General features: G+C 42.3%; 1 protein-coding gene across 1 annotated transcript in view; it reads left to right on the plus strand.

Moving 5' to 3' along the window:
• TTC34 (tetratricopeptide repeat domain 34) overlaps positions 1-13573 on the plus strand; it is an 87319-nt gene extending 73746 nt beyond the window's left edge. Inside the window, exon 8 of the mRNA XM_089661633.1 lies at positions 10646-13573. Within this exon, the coding sequence (XP_089517759.1) occupies positions 10646-11167 (522 nt within the window). The 3' untranslated portion in view covers positions 11168-13573. The remainder of the gene's footprint in view (positions 1-10645) is intronic.
• Positions 13574-18016: the final 4443 nt, after the last annotated feature.

Here is an 18016-nt window from a genome sequence, read left to right on the forward strand (position 1 = left end):
TGAGGATGATCAGTTTCAGGGTAAGTGTTGGGGTCACGATACAGAGTATAGATTTATATTTGGGGTTCAAATTGGGAGGATTAAGGTTGGGGTTACAAGTAGGGTTCCTGTTAGGGTTAATGAGGATTGGTGCATGGGTGTATGAGGATTGGGGTTGCAGTACAGAGGATAGGTTTATAATTGGTTTTCACATGGATACTTAAGATTGGGTTCAGGTAGGATTAATGTTTGTATAAGGATTAGTGTGAGGGTAAATTTTAGGGTTGGGATTACAAGGAAGGCTAGTGTTGGGGTTGGAATACAGAAGATGGGTTTACATTTGATGTTTACATGGGGGGGTTAAGGTTGAGGTTACATGTAGGGTTGATGTTAGGGTTTGAGAATGATCAGTGTGAGGGTAAGTGTTGGGGTCAGGATACAGAGCATAGATTTATATTTGGAGTTTAAATTGGGGGGTTTAAGGTTGGGGTTACAAGTAGGGTTGCTGTTAGGGTTAATGAGGATTGGTGTATGGGTGTATTAGGGTTGGGGTTGCAGTACAGAGGATAGGTTTATAACTGATTTTCACATGGATGCTTAAGATTGGGTTCAGGTAGGATTAATGTTTGTATGAGAAGGATTAGTGTGAGGGTAAATGTTAGGGTTGGGATTACAAGGAAGGCTAGTGTTGAGGTTGGAATACAGAAGATGGGTTTACATTTGGTATTTACATGGGGGGTTAAGGTTGGGGTTACAAGTAGGGTTACTGTTAGGGTTTATCAGGAGGATTACCTGTGGGTAAGTTTTACGGTTGGGATTACAGGGATGGCCAGCATTGGGAATGGGGTACAGAGCATAGGTTTAATAGTTGGGGTTTACATGGAGGGTTAAGGCTGGGGTTACAAGTAGGGTTGCTGTTAGGGTTTATGAGGATGATCAGTGTGAGGGTAAGTGTTGGGGTCAGGATACAGAGTATAGATTTATATTTTGGGTTTAAATTGGGAGGTTTAAGGTTGGGGTTACAAGTAGGGTTGCTGTTAGGATTAATGAGGATTGGTGTATAGATGTATTAGGATTGGGGTTGCAGTACAGAGGATATTTTTATATTGGGTTTTCACGTGGATGCTTAAGATTGGGTTCAGGTAGGATTAATGTTTGTATGAGAAGGATTAGTGTGAGGGTAAATGTTAGGGTTGGGATTACAAGGAAGGCTAGTGTTGGGGTTGGAATACAGAAGATGGGTTTACATTTGGTGTTTACATGGGGGGTTAAGTTTGGGGGTTACAAGTAGGGTTACTGTTAGGGTTTATCAGGATCATTAGCTGTAGGTAAGTTTTAGGGTTGGGGTTACAGGGATAGCCAGCGTTGGGAATGGGGTACAGAGTATAGGTTTATATGTGGGGTTAACATGGGGGGATAAGGTTGAGGTTACAGGTAGTGTTGGGATTTGAGGAGGATTACTGTGTGGGTAAGTGTTAGGGTTTGGGATTATAAAGTAGGTACTGTATGTGTTAGGGTCGGGGTTATAAGGAAGGCTAGTATTGGAGTCGGGATACAGAGGATGGGATTATATTTGGGGTTTACATTGGGGGTTAAAATTGAGGTTTCAGGTAGAGTTAATGTTAGGGTTTATGAGGAGGGTTAGTGTGAGGGTACATGTTATGGTTGGAACTACAAGGAGGGCTAGTGTGGGGTTGTGGTACAGAGGATATGTTTATATGTGGGGGGTTACATGAAGGCTTAAGTTTGGGGTTTCAGGTAGGATTAATGTTAGGGTTTATGAGTAGGATTAGTGTGAGGGTACATGTTATGGTTGGAATTACAATGAGGGCTAGTGTGGGGTTGTGGTACAGAGGATAGGTTTATATGTGGGGGGTTACATGAAGGCTTAAGTTTGGGGTTTCAGGTAGGATTAATGTTAGGGTTTGAGCGGAGGATTAGTGTGAGGGTAAGTGTTACAGTTGGGGGTTGGGAGTGTTAATGTTAGGGTTACAAATAGGGTGTTAAAGAGAAGGTTAGTTTTTCGGGTTAGAGTTGCAGGTAGGATTAACAGTAGGTTTACAAGGTAGAATAATGCAAAGTCTGGGGTTGTAGGAAGAGTTAGGGTAAGGCCGTGGTTACCACAGTACCCTCTTTGTCCACTCTAAAGGTTTGGTTGAGGTTAAGGATTAGTTTGGGAGTTCGGTGATGGATAAGTTACTTTGTTTTCCTTTTTTCAATTGTTTTCTGAGATACACAGAGCACCAGCATCAAAGAATTCTCCTTGATGTGGTGTTATGCAGACCATGTAGAATCTGCTTTGTTCAGATACCTGTATTACAAAGGGATGGTGTTCTAAAATGCCATGGGGTTAATATGTAGATGGTTTATATAACAGCACTTAGTAGACTTCTTTGTCAAACATTTACATTCTTACCTTCCATCTGAATGGTAAATGTCTACAGGCGACCAAAGATTGAATTTTTTGTGTTCATATCAAAACAGATGCCGGCAAACAAGAGTTTAAACTAAAGTTATGCAATTTTTAAAGTGTAGGTCAAAGCAAAATAAAAGAAAACAATTCTTGGTACATCTCTGGAATACATGAGCACTTCTCTGAGTTTTATCGCTTACGGAAAATACTGTTGATGTGTCTGCAATCTAGTGTGCCCCTATTTTCCGCTTTGACGTGACAGCAGAGTCCTGGATTCTTAAGCATGTGGTGTCAGCCCTGCCTACTTAATTTCTGATGGTAATTCAAAGAATGGAAATAGAAACACCTCCTGCGCTCAGGGACCCAGATCAAGGGTGGATGGACCACTTATGGAAATTCGTCAGCCAATGGATCACAGGTTGTATAGCTCTTAAGGCTGGGGAATCTCGACCAGTACTGCAAAGTGAAACAAAAAGAAAGCGCATTACCTCAATACAAAACTTGATTTTATTAAAATGAGCTATATACTCACAAACAAAACAGTAAAACAAGCATGCAAGAACCTCAAAGGAGCATTAAAGTGCAAGACCAGTGCGAACCACATCAAGGGAGGAGACTCTCAAAAGTTCCAGAGCTCTGAGGAAGAAGGGACCCCCTTCGAAACGCGTCAACTGAACTTTTGAGAGTCTCCCCCCTTGATGTGACTCGCACTGGTCTTGCACTTTAATGCTCCTTTGAGGATCTTGCACACTTGTTTTACTGCTTCGTTTGTGAGTATACAGTATATCTCATTTTAATAAAATTAAGTTTTGTATTGAGATAATGCACAAGGTTGGTGCGCTTTTTGTTTCACTTGGGAATTCAAAGAACAAAGCCTTCTTCTCATCTCCTTTCCATCCCCATCTGCGTAATCTCTACTTCTCCTCTCCAATACCTTCATTATCTCCATAACCCCTCTTCCTCATTTCCTCTCCCCTTCCTTATTTTCTCCCCTGCCTCGTCTTCATAACTCCATTTCATCATCTCCTCCCCATCTCCATAATCTCTACTCCTCTCCACTCCCTTCACCATCTCCATAGCCGCTCCCCCTCATTCCCTTCTTATCTCCAAAACTTACTCTTCTCATCTCATCTCATTACTTCCTCACGCTCCTCATCTCCATAACTCCATTTCCTCAGCATCTCCCCCTCCTCATCTCCATAATCTCTACTCGTTCCTCCATCCCCTTTATTATCTCCATAAACCCTCCTTCTAATTTCCTCATTCTCCTCATCTGCTCCCCCGCCTCATCTTCATAACTCTGTTTCCTCATCTGCTTCCTCCCCTCATTTCCATAATCTCTACTTCTTCTTTCCATCCCCTTCACTATTGCCATAACCCCTCCCCCTCCGTTCCTCCTCCTCCTCATCTCCAAAACTCATCCTCATCTCCCCTCCTTATTTCCTCACCCTCTTCAACTCCATAACTTAATTTCCTCATCTCTTCCCCCTCCTAATCTCCAAAATCTCTACTTCTCTCTATCACATTCATTATCTCCATAGCCCCTCCTCCTCATCTCCAAAACTTCTCCTGCCCATCTCCTCTCCCCTCTTCATCTCTATGACTCTATTTCCTCATCCCCTCCTCATCCCCATAATCTCTACTTTGTCTCCTCCCCCTCCTCATCTCCAAAATCTCTACTCCTTCTCTCCATCACATTCATTATCTCCATAGCCCCTTCTCTTCATCTCCTAAACTCCTCCCCCCGATCTCCTCTCGCCTCCTCATCTCTATGACTCCATTTCCTCATCTCCTCCTCATCCTCATAATCTCTACTTTGTCTCCTCCCCCTCCTCATCTCCAAAACCTCTACTCCTTCTCTCCATCACATTCATTATCTCCATAGCCCCTTCTCTTCATCTCCTAAACTCCTCCTCCCGATCTCCTCTCGCCTCCTCATCTCTATGACTCCATTTCCTCATCTCCTCCCCCTCCTCGTCCCCATAATCTCTGCTTTGTCTCTCCATCCCTTTCATTTTCTTCATAAACCCTTCTCCTCCTCCTCATCTCATCTCCTCCTTATTCCCCCTCCCTCCTCATTACCCTAACTCCTTCTTCTCGTCAGCTCCCCCTCTCTTCATCTCCCTCCCCGTCCTCATCTCCACAACTCCCCCTTGTGTGCAGGCAAATAGCACAGGAAGCTAACAGCTAGCAAGACTTCTGGCAAAACACTTAATTTTTTGCACTTAATACAAAGTTATAACAGAACACTTTCAATCCTATATTTAGCAGACCAAAAGGGACCAAATAAAAGAAGTTTATGGTTCGGGTTTACCGACATTAAATTCTCCATATTTTTCCTGAGTTTCTAAGTTCTAGCACATAGCCATTAAAATAATGAGATTTCTTTGCTTCATTAAAAATCTAAACCTAAGGCTGCACAGTAAGAAGGAGCTGTACCAAAATGGTTCCTTTATGTTTTTTACCCTTTAGGTTACTTTTGTTTTCTCTAATTGACCACCTGTAATGAAATCCAGTAGCAGATCTTGAAAACAGAATGGACCAGAAGTTCCAAGATTCTCTGGAGCTCAGATAACATGCAACCATGCAGTCCCAGGACAAGGTCATCTAGTGCCCAGGGTGAACATACCAAATTGTGCCCCCCCCCCCTCCTTCAGATGTATAAGCATTCTGTGTCAGCAAAATTACCCTTCCCCTCCCCTAAACAAATTGAGCACTATTGTGAATGCTTACCCCCTGAGCGTAAATTCCCCCTCTTCCCAGTACAAATCCCCCAGGATCCCCATGGATATGGGAGCGTGTAAGCAAGCCCTGCCCAATACAGGAGCACTGCAGTAGCTGGAGGAAGAGCTAGAGGGAAGAGAGAGCATAGCCTGCACCTCCTCCCAGCTCTCTCCTCTCCGGATTTAGCTGGTCTCTTCCAGTGCGAAGTTGACAGAAGTAGTGATGCCGCTATCATTAATACTGTCAGCTTGCAGTGGCAGGAATGCTCCTTGTGGTGCCCCCAGTCACACACAGTGCCCCCTTGTCCTGGCCCTATAACCATGTCCCGCTTTTCTGTTTGGTGGTCTTTGTAGTCTAGTGACAGCTCTACATCTGTCAGACTTCAGACAGCAATACAGTCTGCTTTATGGTAGTGTGTTACGGTAATCATGTAGCATGTTTGGTAACAGAAGGTGTGGAGTCCTAGTGTTGGAGGTTAGTGTGAAATAAAACTGCCGCGACTTTGCTCAAGCAAAGCAGTAGTTTTATTATTTTTCTGACTAGATCTGTCTCTGCCAGCTTACGAAAGAATGTTACATGTTTTCTCTATAATGCAGTTTCTCAGCCAGGGTTCCTCCAGAGGTTGCTTGGTGTTCCTTGAGCAATGAGAAATTTCTCAAAAAAGTTCCCACTGACACCATTGCTCTTTTTGGTATTTGTTCAGAGGTCAATTCTTAGTAGTGAACACCAGGGGCGGACTGACCATTTGGGAACTCGGGCACTGCCCGAGGGCCCGGGGTCAGTAGGGGGCCCCATGAGATGACCCTGGTACCTTTCATAGGCATTTTTGGGTGTGGTTTGAGTGTAGGCAAGGTCACAGGGGCCCCATGATCTCCTATTGCTCGGGGGCCCCATGTGTTGTCAGTCCGCCCCTGGTGAACACAAATGTAGGGAGTATTCTTCCCACTGGCCAACGCACTAATGTATCCTGAGTTTTTAGCAGGGGGTACCTGAGACTACAACATTACTTCAAGGGTTCCTCTTTGGGTTATAAAGGTTGAGATAGACTGCCATAAAGAGTATCATCTGCATGATACAGCTAATACACCAGTATGAAAAGAATGTGCTTGATATAGGTCTCTGCTATGGAGAACTGAAAGGACCTCTTTACCTGCATGTGTGAATGGAAGGTCATTTGGGGATTCCTAAAGTTTCAAGAGTCTAGGAGGCTCATGCTTGAAGCCCAGGGCCATGATTTGACAGAAAGCCTATGAGTGTCAAGCCATGTCAGGACCGGGGGAGAAATGATGGAATGGTATTGGAAACCATGGGAAGCTATCAGCTGACCCAAGGAAGAGGTGTAGATAGAAAATAGGAGAGGTCCAAGGACAGAACCTGATGGGGTGAGCTGAAGAGCAAAGAGATAGATTTGTGTGTCATCAGTATAGAAATTGTATTGAAAACCATGGGAAGCTATCAGCTGATCTAAGGAAGAAATGTAGATCGAGAATAGGAGAGGTCCAAGGACAGAACCTTGGGGGACCCCGACGGTAAGAGGAGTAGAGAGATAGATTTTGTGTCATCAGCATAGAAATGGTATTGGAAACCATGGGAAGCTATTAGCTGACCCATCGAAGAAGTGTAGATAGAAAATAGGAGAGGTCCAAGGACAGAACCTTGGGGGACCCCGACAGTAAGAGGAGCAGGAGAGGAGGAAGTAGAGTTGTAAGTGACACTGAAGGTGTGATGAGATAGGTAAGATTCGAACCAATGGAGAGTACAGTCATGGATTTGACAGAAAGAAAGCCTATGAGTGTCAAGCCATGTCAGGACCGGGGGAGAAAGGATAGCAGGTCAGTTTTGGATAGATTGAGTTTTAGGAAGTGGTGTGACATCCAGTCTGCTATATCTGTTAGTAAATCAGTGATACGTGAGGAAACTGATGGGGTGAGCTGAGGAGTAGAGAGATAGATTTGTGTGTCATCAGCATAGAAATGGTATTGGAAACCATGGGAAGCTATCAGCTGACCTAAGGAAGAATTGTAGATAGAGAATAGGAGAGGTCCAAGGACAGAACCTTGGGGGACCCCAACAGTAAGAGGAGTAGGAGAGGAGGAAGAAGAGTTGTAAGTAACACTGAAGGTGCGGTGAGATAGGTAAAATTCGAACCAATGGAGAGTACAGTCATAGATTTGACAGAAAGAAAGCCTATGAGTGTCAAGCCATGTCAGGACCGTGTGCACAAAGGACTATTATTCTGTTCCCGATTGAGTGTTCTGATCCCATTTGGAACAGTCTATCACAAGGACATTTATACTTGGGTAGAACGGTAATGTAACGAGAATTGAAATGAAAGCGCCACACCACTGCTAAGAAGTCCAGATACAACCTTATTCCATTAAAAGTCAGGGGTACAATTCAAAAGTATTCCACGTTGTTTGGACTCCCGGATACTTTTTGGATTGTTTCCCTGACTTTTATTGGATTAAAGATGTTTCTGGACCGCTTAGTAGTGGTGTGGAGCTTCAATTTCAATTCTCATTACATTACACTAGAAGCCAAGGAGACTGTGGAGATCCCCCGTGGTGTAGAAGCTGCCTGCCCAGGAACCAAATCATTTACACCAACCCTTCGGGTCCAGCACTATCTTTCCACTTTCTTCAGGCAGGAGGGCATCAGCTTGAATGGAGAGGAAAATTCTACACAAAGAGTGAATCTTCTGGTAGGAACTGTATATATAGTTGGACTTCTAAGACATGTTTCTGCCAGTAAAGCTGGAAGTTATTCCCTTTTTACGAGGTCCACAAAGCCTATGTCCTCCAAAATCTCTTTGTTCTATCTCCACCTTGCACTATACTGCCATGTACTAACAAATTGTGAAATCAGTAATGATTGCACATTAGCCAACATTAATGTTTTTGTCTTCATCTACCTTTGTTGCCCAAGGAAAAGAAACAAACACAACCTCTTCCATGCCAGAGGCATACAGTCCCGAATTTCTATGTTTTATCTTGTTTTTCATCTCATTAGCATCCTCTTTCTTACTGACAAGTCACGACACTTTTCATCTTTCACTGACAACAAGTTGCCATCTTGTCACATGATTGCGCTAATACACTTCAGCCCGCCGCACACATGAACTCCAGCTTGTTATCGTGACCCCACTTAAGATCTGACAGGCGGGCAGCCCGATTCTTGTCACTAAGATGTGATTCTAAGAAATTCATTACAAGACAATCAAGTCCTAATGGAACATCCTACTGCTACTAGCCAAGCAAACACCGGGGTCATCCTACGTACCAGTCTTCGCCCATACAACAGAGGCCCCTGGGGGGAAATAGGAAAGAAAGAAAGAAAGAAAGAAAGAAAGAGAAGGAAATAGTGAGAGAAGGAGAAAGAAGGGAAAATGGAGGGAAGGAAAGCCAGAATGAAAGGAAGGAAGGAAAGGTACATGGAAAATGGGGGGGCATTGGATGGGGGGGGGGGGCAGTGGATGGAGAGAGAGAGGAAAGAAAGGAAAAAGAGAAGAAAGAAAGAGAAAAATGAAGGGTGGAAAGAAACAAGGGAGAAAAAAAAAAAGAGTAGATGGAGGGAGAGAGGAAGGGAGAAAAGAAAGAGGAGAGGAAGGGAGGCAAGAAGGAGTAGTTGGAGGGAGAAAGGAAGGGAGGAAAGTAAGAAAGAGAGAAAAAAGGGGAGAAAGAAAAAGGAAGAAAGGGTAGAAGGAAAGAGTGAACAGTGGATGGCGGGAGAGAAGATAGAAAGATAGATAAAAGTTACAAAGGAAGGACAGGGGAGAGTGAGTAAAAAAGGAGGAATGAAAAAAGGAGAAAAAGAAATTAGAGAAATATAAAGAAAGGAAGGGTATAAGGAAAGCGGAAACAGAAAATGGAAGGAGTAATGGAAGGATGGAAGGTAAGAGAGAACGGTAGATGGAGGGAGAGAAGGAAGAAAGAAAGAATTAGAGAAAGAAAGAAGGGAGAGAGAAAGGATGGAAGGAAGGGAAGAAAGAAAGAGGGAACAGTGGATGGAGGGAGAGAGGGAAGATGGGAAGGAAGAAAGAAAAAAAGGGGCAAAAGTAAAAAAAGGGTAGAATGAAAGAGATAACAGTGCATGGAGGGAAGGATGTAAGGAAGAAGGAAAGAGGGAACAGTGGATGGAGGGAGAGAAGAAAGAAAAATAGATAATTAGATAGATAATAGTTACAAAGGAAGGAAAGGAGGGAGTGAGGAAAAACAGGAGGAGAAAAAGAAAGATAAAGGGGAGAGAAAGGAGGGAAGGATGAAAGAAAGAGGGAACAGTAGATGGAGGGAGATGGGGAAGGATAGAAGGAAAGAGGGAACAGTAGATGGAGAGAAAGAGGAAGGGAGGAAAGAAAGAATGAAAGAGAAAAATAGAGAGAAATAAAAAGGAAGGAAGGAAGGGTAGAAGAAAAGTGGGAACAGTGGATGGAGGGAGAGAAGAAAGGAAGATAATTAGATAAAAGTTACAAAGGAAGGAAAGAGAAAAAGAAAGATAAAGGGGAGAAAAAGAAAGAAAGGAAGGAAGGATGAAAGGAAAGAGGGAACAGTGGATGGAGGGAGAGGGGGAAAGATAGAAGGAAAGAGGGAACAGTAGATGGAAGGAGAGAAGATAGGAAGACAGGAGGAAGAGGGGAGCGAGAGAGAGAAGGATAGAAAAAAGAAGGAACAGTGGATGGAGGAAGAGAGAAAAGGAAGGAAACGGGGGAGAAAGGATGGAAGGAACGGAAGAAAGACAAAGGGAACAGTGGATGGAGGGAGAGAGGAATGAAAGAAAAAAAGGGGAGAAAGAAAAAGGAAGGAATGGTAGAAGAAAAGAGGGAACAGTGGATGGAGGGAGAGGAAGGATGGAAAGAGAAAAAAAGGGGAGGAGAAAGAAGGGTAGAAGGAAAGAGGAAACAGTAGATGGAGGGAGGGATGTAAGGAAGGGTAGGAGGAAAGTGGGATCAGTGGATGGAAGGAGAGAGGAAAGAAAGATAGATAATTAGATGAACGTTACAAAGGAAGGAAAGGAGGGAGTGAAATAAAAAGGAGGAAGGAAAGAAGGAGAAAAAGAAAGAAAAAGGGGAGAAAAATAAAGGAAGGAAGGGTAGAAGGAAAGGGAGAATAGTGGATGGAGGGGGTGAGAGAAGGATGGAAGGAAAGAGGGAACAGTACATGGAGGGAGAGAGAAAAAGAGAAAGAAAGAAGTAAAGAAAGAAAAAGGTAAAGGGGGGGAGAAAAGGAAGGAAGGGAAGGGTGGATGGAAGTGCAGAGGAAATGAGGGGTGGGAGGAAGGAAGAATTCCTCAAACTAGAGGATCAGTAAGACAGCCAATAAGCTAAAATGTACTAAAAGCAGGACACTAGGCCATCCTTCATCTTCCTGACACCTTTCATTGAAAAGTCTTTTATTCAGTAAAAATGTGACTTGTCCTGCTTATTATGTCATCATTTTACTGTCTTCTTCCAGTGCATGCTTGAATCTGATTGGTTCCTACATGACATCACAGAAAGCTCATTTTCTAAGACTTCCTACTCATTTATCATTACAGATCGCAGGGCAAGAAGGTAATTCCCATCTCCAGGCGAATGAGTATGAGAAAGCTTTGGAATATTTCTCTCTGGCCATCATCTCCAGCAATAACAACCCCAAGTATCTCCGTCTCCGTGCCTCATGCCTCACCCACCTTGGAGACTATGAAGGTGCGGTGAGCGACATGGACAAGGCCATCCTGCGGCACAGCGCAAGTGATCTGAGGACTCAGGTAGAGGACTTCTGCTTTAAGGGCCGCTTGCTGCTTCTCGACGGGGAGGAGGAGGCCTCTTGCCGACAATATATGAAGGCCGTAAGCCTGGACAGCACGTTTGCACTGGCTGCCATTAACGATTCTCCAGGAAGGACAAGGTTGTCTCAATTATTCAACCAGGCGGCACATAAATGTTTTGAGCAGAGACTTCTTGAAGAGTCCTGGAAGCTGACAGAATGCGGACTAATTATTGGGGAAAACAACCAAGAACTGAAGAAATTAAAGGCCAGGATTAAACGGGAGGCCTCTGGATGTATTGTGCATTGATTAGAAGTGGACAGAAAGTCAACATTGTTTTTTTTTTAGGCTTGAATGTAATTGGGAATGGTTAAAACCCATATCAATTATTGTATCCTTTGTGTCACCACTGGAGGCACCATAGGAACCACTGGAGACACCATAGGAACCACTGGAGGCACCATAGGAACCACTGGAGGCACCATAGGAACTACTGGAGGCACCATAGGAACCACTGGAGACACCATAGGAACCACTGGAGACACCATAGGAACCACTGGAGACACCATAGGAACCACTGGAGGCACCATAGGAACCACTGGAGGCACCATAGGAACCACTGGAGACACCATAGGAACCACTGTAGGCACCATAGGAACCACTGTAGGCACCATAGGAACCACTGGAGGCACCATAGGAAGCCAATGGAAATCTCTCCATAGTCAATGGAAATCCCCTCTTAGTTGTCATCAGAACAGGTGTCCACAGTGGAAAATATCGTCTCTGTTCCGGTGACAGAAATGTTGGTTTTCCCATCGCTTTCTGCCCCCTGGGACGATGGCCACCATGATGAACAAATGAGACAGTAGACCTCAAAATTGTTGGATTTAACCCCTCGCCTACCGGGCACTTATACCCCCTTCCTGCCCAGGCCAATTTCCTGCCCGGGTTCAATGTATGCATTGTTGTGTGTATCACTACTGGAGTCCCACAAATTGTCAGATGATTTGTTGTCCTCACCTATAGGGATGAAGCCTCTTAGAGTGTAATGTTTTAAGATCCAGCATCCCACCCTGATATATTTACAAATGGAGGTACAATGGATCTCCCAACTTGGGACAACATTTAGCCCCTTCTTGTCCCCTTCATTTGGCCCTCTAACTTGATCCTAATAATAGGAGCTGGGACAGATCTTCCAATCACGTAATCACTGACGTCTAATCAGTTCCCGATTATAAGCAGAGACTGGGAGCTGTTGGTGACAGCACGGTTCCTGTGTTGGGAGAACGCAGTGAGCATGCTCCCAGCAAAGAAAACCCAGCCCCCATAGATGCATATGTGCAGTGTGTGGACAGTAAGGCTCAACCTCCTGCCATGGTGCATATGTGTTACATGGTCACTGTAAATAGCTGTCACAGTGGTCCCATGATCAGGAGCCTGTCCCAATAGCTCCCAACCATAACCAAGGACAGAGAGCTGTTTGGGACAGCTTGGTCTCTGTGCAGGCAGCATGCACTGAGCGCGCTCTTAGCACAGAAGCCTCAGCCCCCATGGATGTGTATGTGCCCTGTATGGGCATTAAAGCTCACCCTCCTGCCATGGTGCATATGTGTTACATGGTCACTGTAATTGACTGTCCCTCTACTCCCAATCACAACCAAGGACGGAGAGCTGTTTGGGACAGCTTGGTCTCTGTGCTAGCAGCATGCACTGAGCACGTTCTTAGAACAAAAACCTCAGTCCCCATGGATGCGTATGTGCAGTGTGTGGGTATTAAGGCTCACCCTCCTGCCATCGTGCATATGTGTTACATGGTCACTGTAAATAGCTGTCACAGTGGTCCCATGATTGGGAACCTGTCCCATTAGCTCCCAATCACAACCAAGGATGGAGAGCTGTTTGGGACAGCTTGGTCTCTGTGCTGGCAGCATGCACTGAGCGCGCTCTTAGCACAGAAACCTCAGCCCCCATGGATGCATATGTGTGGTGTGTGGGCATTAAGGGTCACCCTCCTGCCATGGTGCATATGTGTTACATGGTCACTGTAACTGACTGTCCCACTAGCTGCCAATCATAACCAAGTACGGAGAGCTGTTTGGGACAGCTTGGTCTCTATGCTGGCAGCATGCAGTGAGCACGCTCTTAGCACAGGAGCCTCAATCCCCATGGATGCATATGTGCAGTGTGTGGGCATTAAGGGTCACCCTCCTGCCATCGTGCATATGTGTTACATGGACACTGTAATTGGCTGTCACAGTGGTCCCATGATCGGGAGGCTGTCCCACTAGCTACCAATCACAACCAAGGAAGGAGAGCTGTTTGGGACAGCTTGGTCTCTGTGATGGCAGCATGCACTGAGCGCGCTCTTAACACAGAAGCCTCAGCCCCCATGGATGCATACGTGCGGTGTGTGGGCATTAAGGCCCGCCCTCCCAACTGCATTATATGGTCAGTAAGCGGTTAAAAACCTTTCCTACTCCATCTAAAATGAATAAAAATAAGCTCACATTTGGTTGGAACTTCAATGCTTCATCTATTGCTGGATGTCATTTTATTTATATTGAAAATAAATCAGACTTTTTTTTTTATTCCGTGCGTTATGTATTATCCTGTTATATTATGTATTATCCTGTTATATTATGTATTATCCTGTTATATTATGTATTATCCTGTTATATTATGTATTATCCTGTTATATTATGCAGTCATCTATTATTTTATAACACAATAAATCACAAAGGAATCCAAAACTCGGTCTGCGTCTATCACAAGTGTATAGAAACGGGACCTTTCCGGTACCAAACAGACCCAAAAATGTTCATAAAAGGGTAACAATTTAAGTTTTCCCATTAAAACAGATTACACCAATAATTTTTTTAACTTTTCTATTCTTTTTATTTTCTATTTTATTTTATTCTACACTATTCTATTCTTTTAGTTTCTACTTTATTTTATTCTACTCTATTCTATTCTTTTTAGTTTCTATTTTATTTTATTCTACATTATTCTATTCTTTTAGATTCTACTTTATTTTATTCTACTCTATTCTATTCTTTTTAGTTTCTATTTTATTTTATTCTACACTATTCTATTATTTCAGTTTCTACTTTATTTTATTCTACTCTATTCTATTCTTTTTAGTTTCTGTTTTATTTTATTCTATTCTTTTAAGTTTCGATTTTATTGTATTCTAATCTATTTTATTTGAATTCGAATATAATAGATTAGAATAGAATAGAAAACATATAGCATAAAATAGAAAGAATATGTCTTCCGAAATGTGAATTTTGAATAGAATAAATTTGAATTCGAATATAATAGATTAGAATAGAATAGAAAAGACTAGAATAGAAAAACTATAGAATAGAATAAAATAGAAAGAGTATGTCTTCCGAAAGGTGAATTTTGAATAGAATAAATCTGAATGCGAATATAATAGATTAGAATAGAAAACATATAGTATAAAATAGAAAGAGTATGTCTTCCGAAAGGTGAATTTTGAATAGAATAAATCTGAATTCAAATATAATAGATTAGAATTGAATAGACTAGAATAGAGCACATATAGCATAAAACAGAAAAATTATGTCTTCCAAAATGTGAATTATGAATAGAATAAATCTAAATTCAAATATAATAGATTAGAATAGAATAGAAAAACTATAGAATAAAATAGAAAGAATATGTCTTCCGAAATGTGAATTTTGAATAGAATAATTCTGAATTTGAATATAATAGATTAGAATTGAATAGAATAGAACACATATAGCATAAAACAGAAAGATTATGTCTTCCGAAATGTGAATTATGAATAGAATAAATCTGAATTCGAATATAATAGATTAGAATAGAATAGAAAAACTATAGAATAGAATAAAATAGAAAGAGTATGTCTTCCGAAACTTGAATTTTGAATAGAATAAATCTGAATGCGAATATAATAGATTAGAATAGAATAGAAAACATATAGCATAAAATAGAAAGAGTATGTCTTCCGAAACGTGAATTTTGAATAGAATAAATCTGAATTAGAATATAATAGATTAGAATTGAATAGAATAGAACACATATAGCATAAAACAGAAAGATTATGTCTTCCGAAACATGAATTATGAATAGAATAAATCTGAATTCGAATATAATAGATTAGAATTGAATAGAATAGAACACATATAGCATAAAACAGAAAGATTATGTCTTCCGAAACATGAATTATGAATAGAATAAATCTGAATTCGAATATAATAGATTAGAATAGAATAGAAAAACTCTAGAATAGAATAAAATATAAAGAGTATGTCTTCCGTAACTTGAATTTTGAATAGAATAAATCTGAATGCGAATATAATACATTAGAATAGAATAGAAAACATATAGCATAAAATAGAAAGAGTATGTCTTCCGAAACATGAATTTTGAATAGAATAAATCTGAATTTGAATATAATAGATTAGAATTGAATTGAATAGAATAGAACACATATAGCATAAAACAGGAAGATTATGTCTTCCGAAACGTGAATTTTGAATAGAATAAATCTGAATTTGAATATAATAGATTAGAATTGAATAGAATAGAACACATATAGCATAAAACAGAAAGATTATGTCTTCCGAAACATGAATTATGAATAGAATAAATCTGAATTCGAATATAATAGATTAGAATTGAATAGAATAGAACACATATAGCATAAAACAGAAAGATTATGTCTTCCGAAACATGAATTATGAATAGAATAAATCTGAATTCGAATATAGTAGATTAGAATAGAATAGAAATTCTCTAGAATAGAATAAAATATAAAGAGTATGTCTTCCGTAACTTGAATTTTGAATAGAATAAATCTGAATGCGAATATAATACATTAGAATAGAATAGAAAACATATAGCATAAAAAACGTGAATTTTGAATAGAATAAATCTGAATTTGAATATAATAGATTAGAATTGAATTGAATAGAATAGAACACATATAGCATAAAACAGGAAGATTATGTCTTCCGAAACGTGAATTTTGCATAGAATAAATCTGAATTCGAATATAATAGATTAGAAAAGAATAGAAAAACTATAGAATAGAATAAAACAGAAAGATTATGTCTTCCGAAACGTGAATTTTGAATAGAATAAATCTGAAAACGAACAGAATTCAAAAACGGAAACAAAAAAAATTAAACAAATGTGACAAAACGATTTAAATAGCGAATCGGAAGAAAAATAATTTTTTTTCTTTCTGCACCTTTCTCCTGGCTGCCATTCTGAACTGGCTTTGATACCGAGTCATTCAACAAGAACATGGAGTTTGGTTTTGGTGACGAAGGAATAGCAGAGCAGCCAGGCAACCAGCATTTTGAGAAGCAGCCTGTGCATTTCTCTGTTGGCTAAGCCAACGACAGAGCTCCCCCCAGTGGCCAATCTATAAATTTCAATATTTCACACAGTAACAAAAATATGGATGTACAAATAAGTAAAAATGTGAAAGGCAAAAAAAAAAAAATGACATCGCGCTACAAATATAACGTGAGATATCCTCTGACTGATCATAAACATCACTTTCCCTGTAGACAGAAACCCAACACAGATACCTGACAAGGACTCCCATCCCCCGTCTTCCCAGAGTTCTCTGATCTGCAGGAAACACGAGGATACATTTCCATAAGTAGGTCACCTCCAGCGCTCCGATCCGTCCGCGCTCCGCTTTACATGTTTTTGCATATGCCCCTTGTAAACAAGATCTCTCCGAAGGCAGAGACAATCAGAGGTGAGAGAGAACGGAGAATATACCAGAAAAGTCAAAGAGTGCACAGAGGGGCCCGACTGCAGGGGCCAATCCACCTGTGCCCATTATGAGGGTTCCCACCATCCCTGTGCTGAGTTCCCGGGTCTGTACACCTGCTGTGCCCATTATGAGGGGTTCCCACCATCCCTGTGTTGAGTTCCCGGGTCTGTACACCTGCTGTGCCCATTATGAGGGGTTCCCACCATCCCTTTGCTGAGTTCCCGGGTCTAGATACAGTGCTCAGTATAAATGAGTACATCCCAACAGATTTGTCAGAAATCCTTTTCTTTCAGAATCCACATTTTCTAATTAGTCATTAAACAGGCGTCCAGCAAACAGGTGATTATAAAAGGGCATTACCTAACCGGTACTCGGAGGTGGGTAGGGGGTGGAACCAAAAGACAGTACTTGGAGGTGGGTAGGGGGTGGAACCAAAGGATGGTACTTGGAGGTGGGTAGGGGGTGGAACCAAAGGATGGTACTTGGAGGTGGGTGGGGGGTGGAACCAAAAGACAGTACTCGGAGGTGGGCAAGAGGTGGAACCAAAGGATGGTACTTGGAGGTAGGTTAGGGGTGGAACTAAAGGACGGTACTTGATGGTGGGAAGGGGGTGGAACCAAAGGATGGTACTTGGAGGTGGATAGAAGGTGGAACAAAGGACGGTACTTGGAGGTGGGAAGTGGGTGGAACCAAAGGACGGTACTTGGAGGTGGGTGGGGGGTGGAACCAAAGGATGGTACTTGGAGGTGGGTGGGGGGTGGAACTGAAGGATGGTACTCAGAGGTGGGTAGGGGGTGGAACCAAAGGACGGTACTCAGAGGTGGGTGGGGGGTGGAACCAAAGGATGGTACTCGGAAGTGGGTAGGGGGTGGAACTAAAGGACGGTGCTCAGAGGTGGGTAGGGGGTGGAACCAAAGGACGGTACTCAGAGGTGGGTGGGGGGTGGAACCAAAGGATGGTACTCGGAAGTGGGTAGGGGGTGGAACTAAAGGACAGTACTTGGAGGTGGGTAGGGGGTGGAGCTGAAGGACGGTACTTGGAGGTGGGTAGGGGGTGGAACCAAAGGACGGTACTTGGAGGTGGGTAGGGGTTGGAACCAAAAGATGGTACTTGGAGGTGGGTAGGGGTTGGAACCAAAAGATGGTACTTGGAGGTGGGTAGGGGGTGGAACCAAAAGACGGTACTTGGAGGTGGGAAGCAGGTGAAACCAAAGGACGGTACTTGGAGGTGGATAGGGGGTGGAACTAAAAGACGGGACTCGGAGGTGGGTAGGAGGTGGAACCAAAGGACGGTACTCGGAGGTGGGAAGCAGGTGAAACCAAAGGACGGTACTTGGAGGTGGGTAGGGGGTGGAACCAAAGGACAGTACTTGGAGG

The sequence above is a fragment of the Staurois parvus genome, unplaced genomic scaffold (assembly GCF_062004578.1).
Source record: "Staurois parvus isolate SC_StPar_1 unplaced genomic scaffold, SC_StPar_1.0 ptg001357l, whole genome shotgun sequence".
In the NCBI taxonomy this organism is placed as follows: Eukaryota; Metazoa; Chordata; class Amphibia; order Anura; family Ranidae; genus Staurois; species Staurois parvus.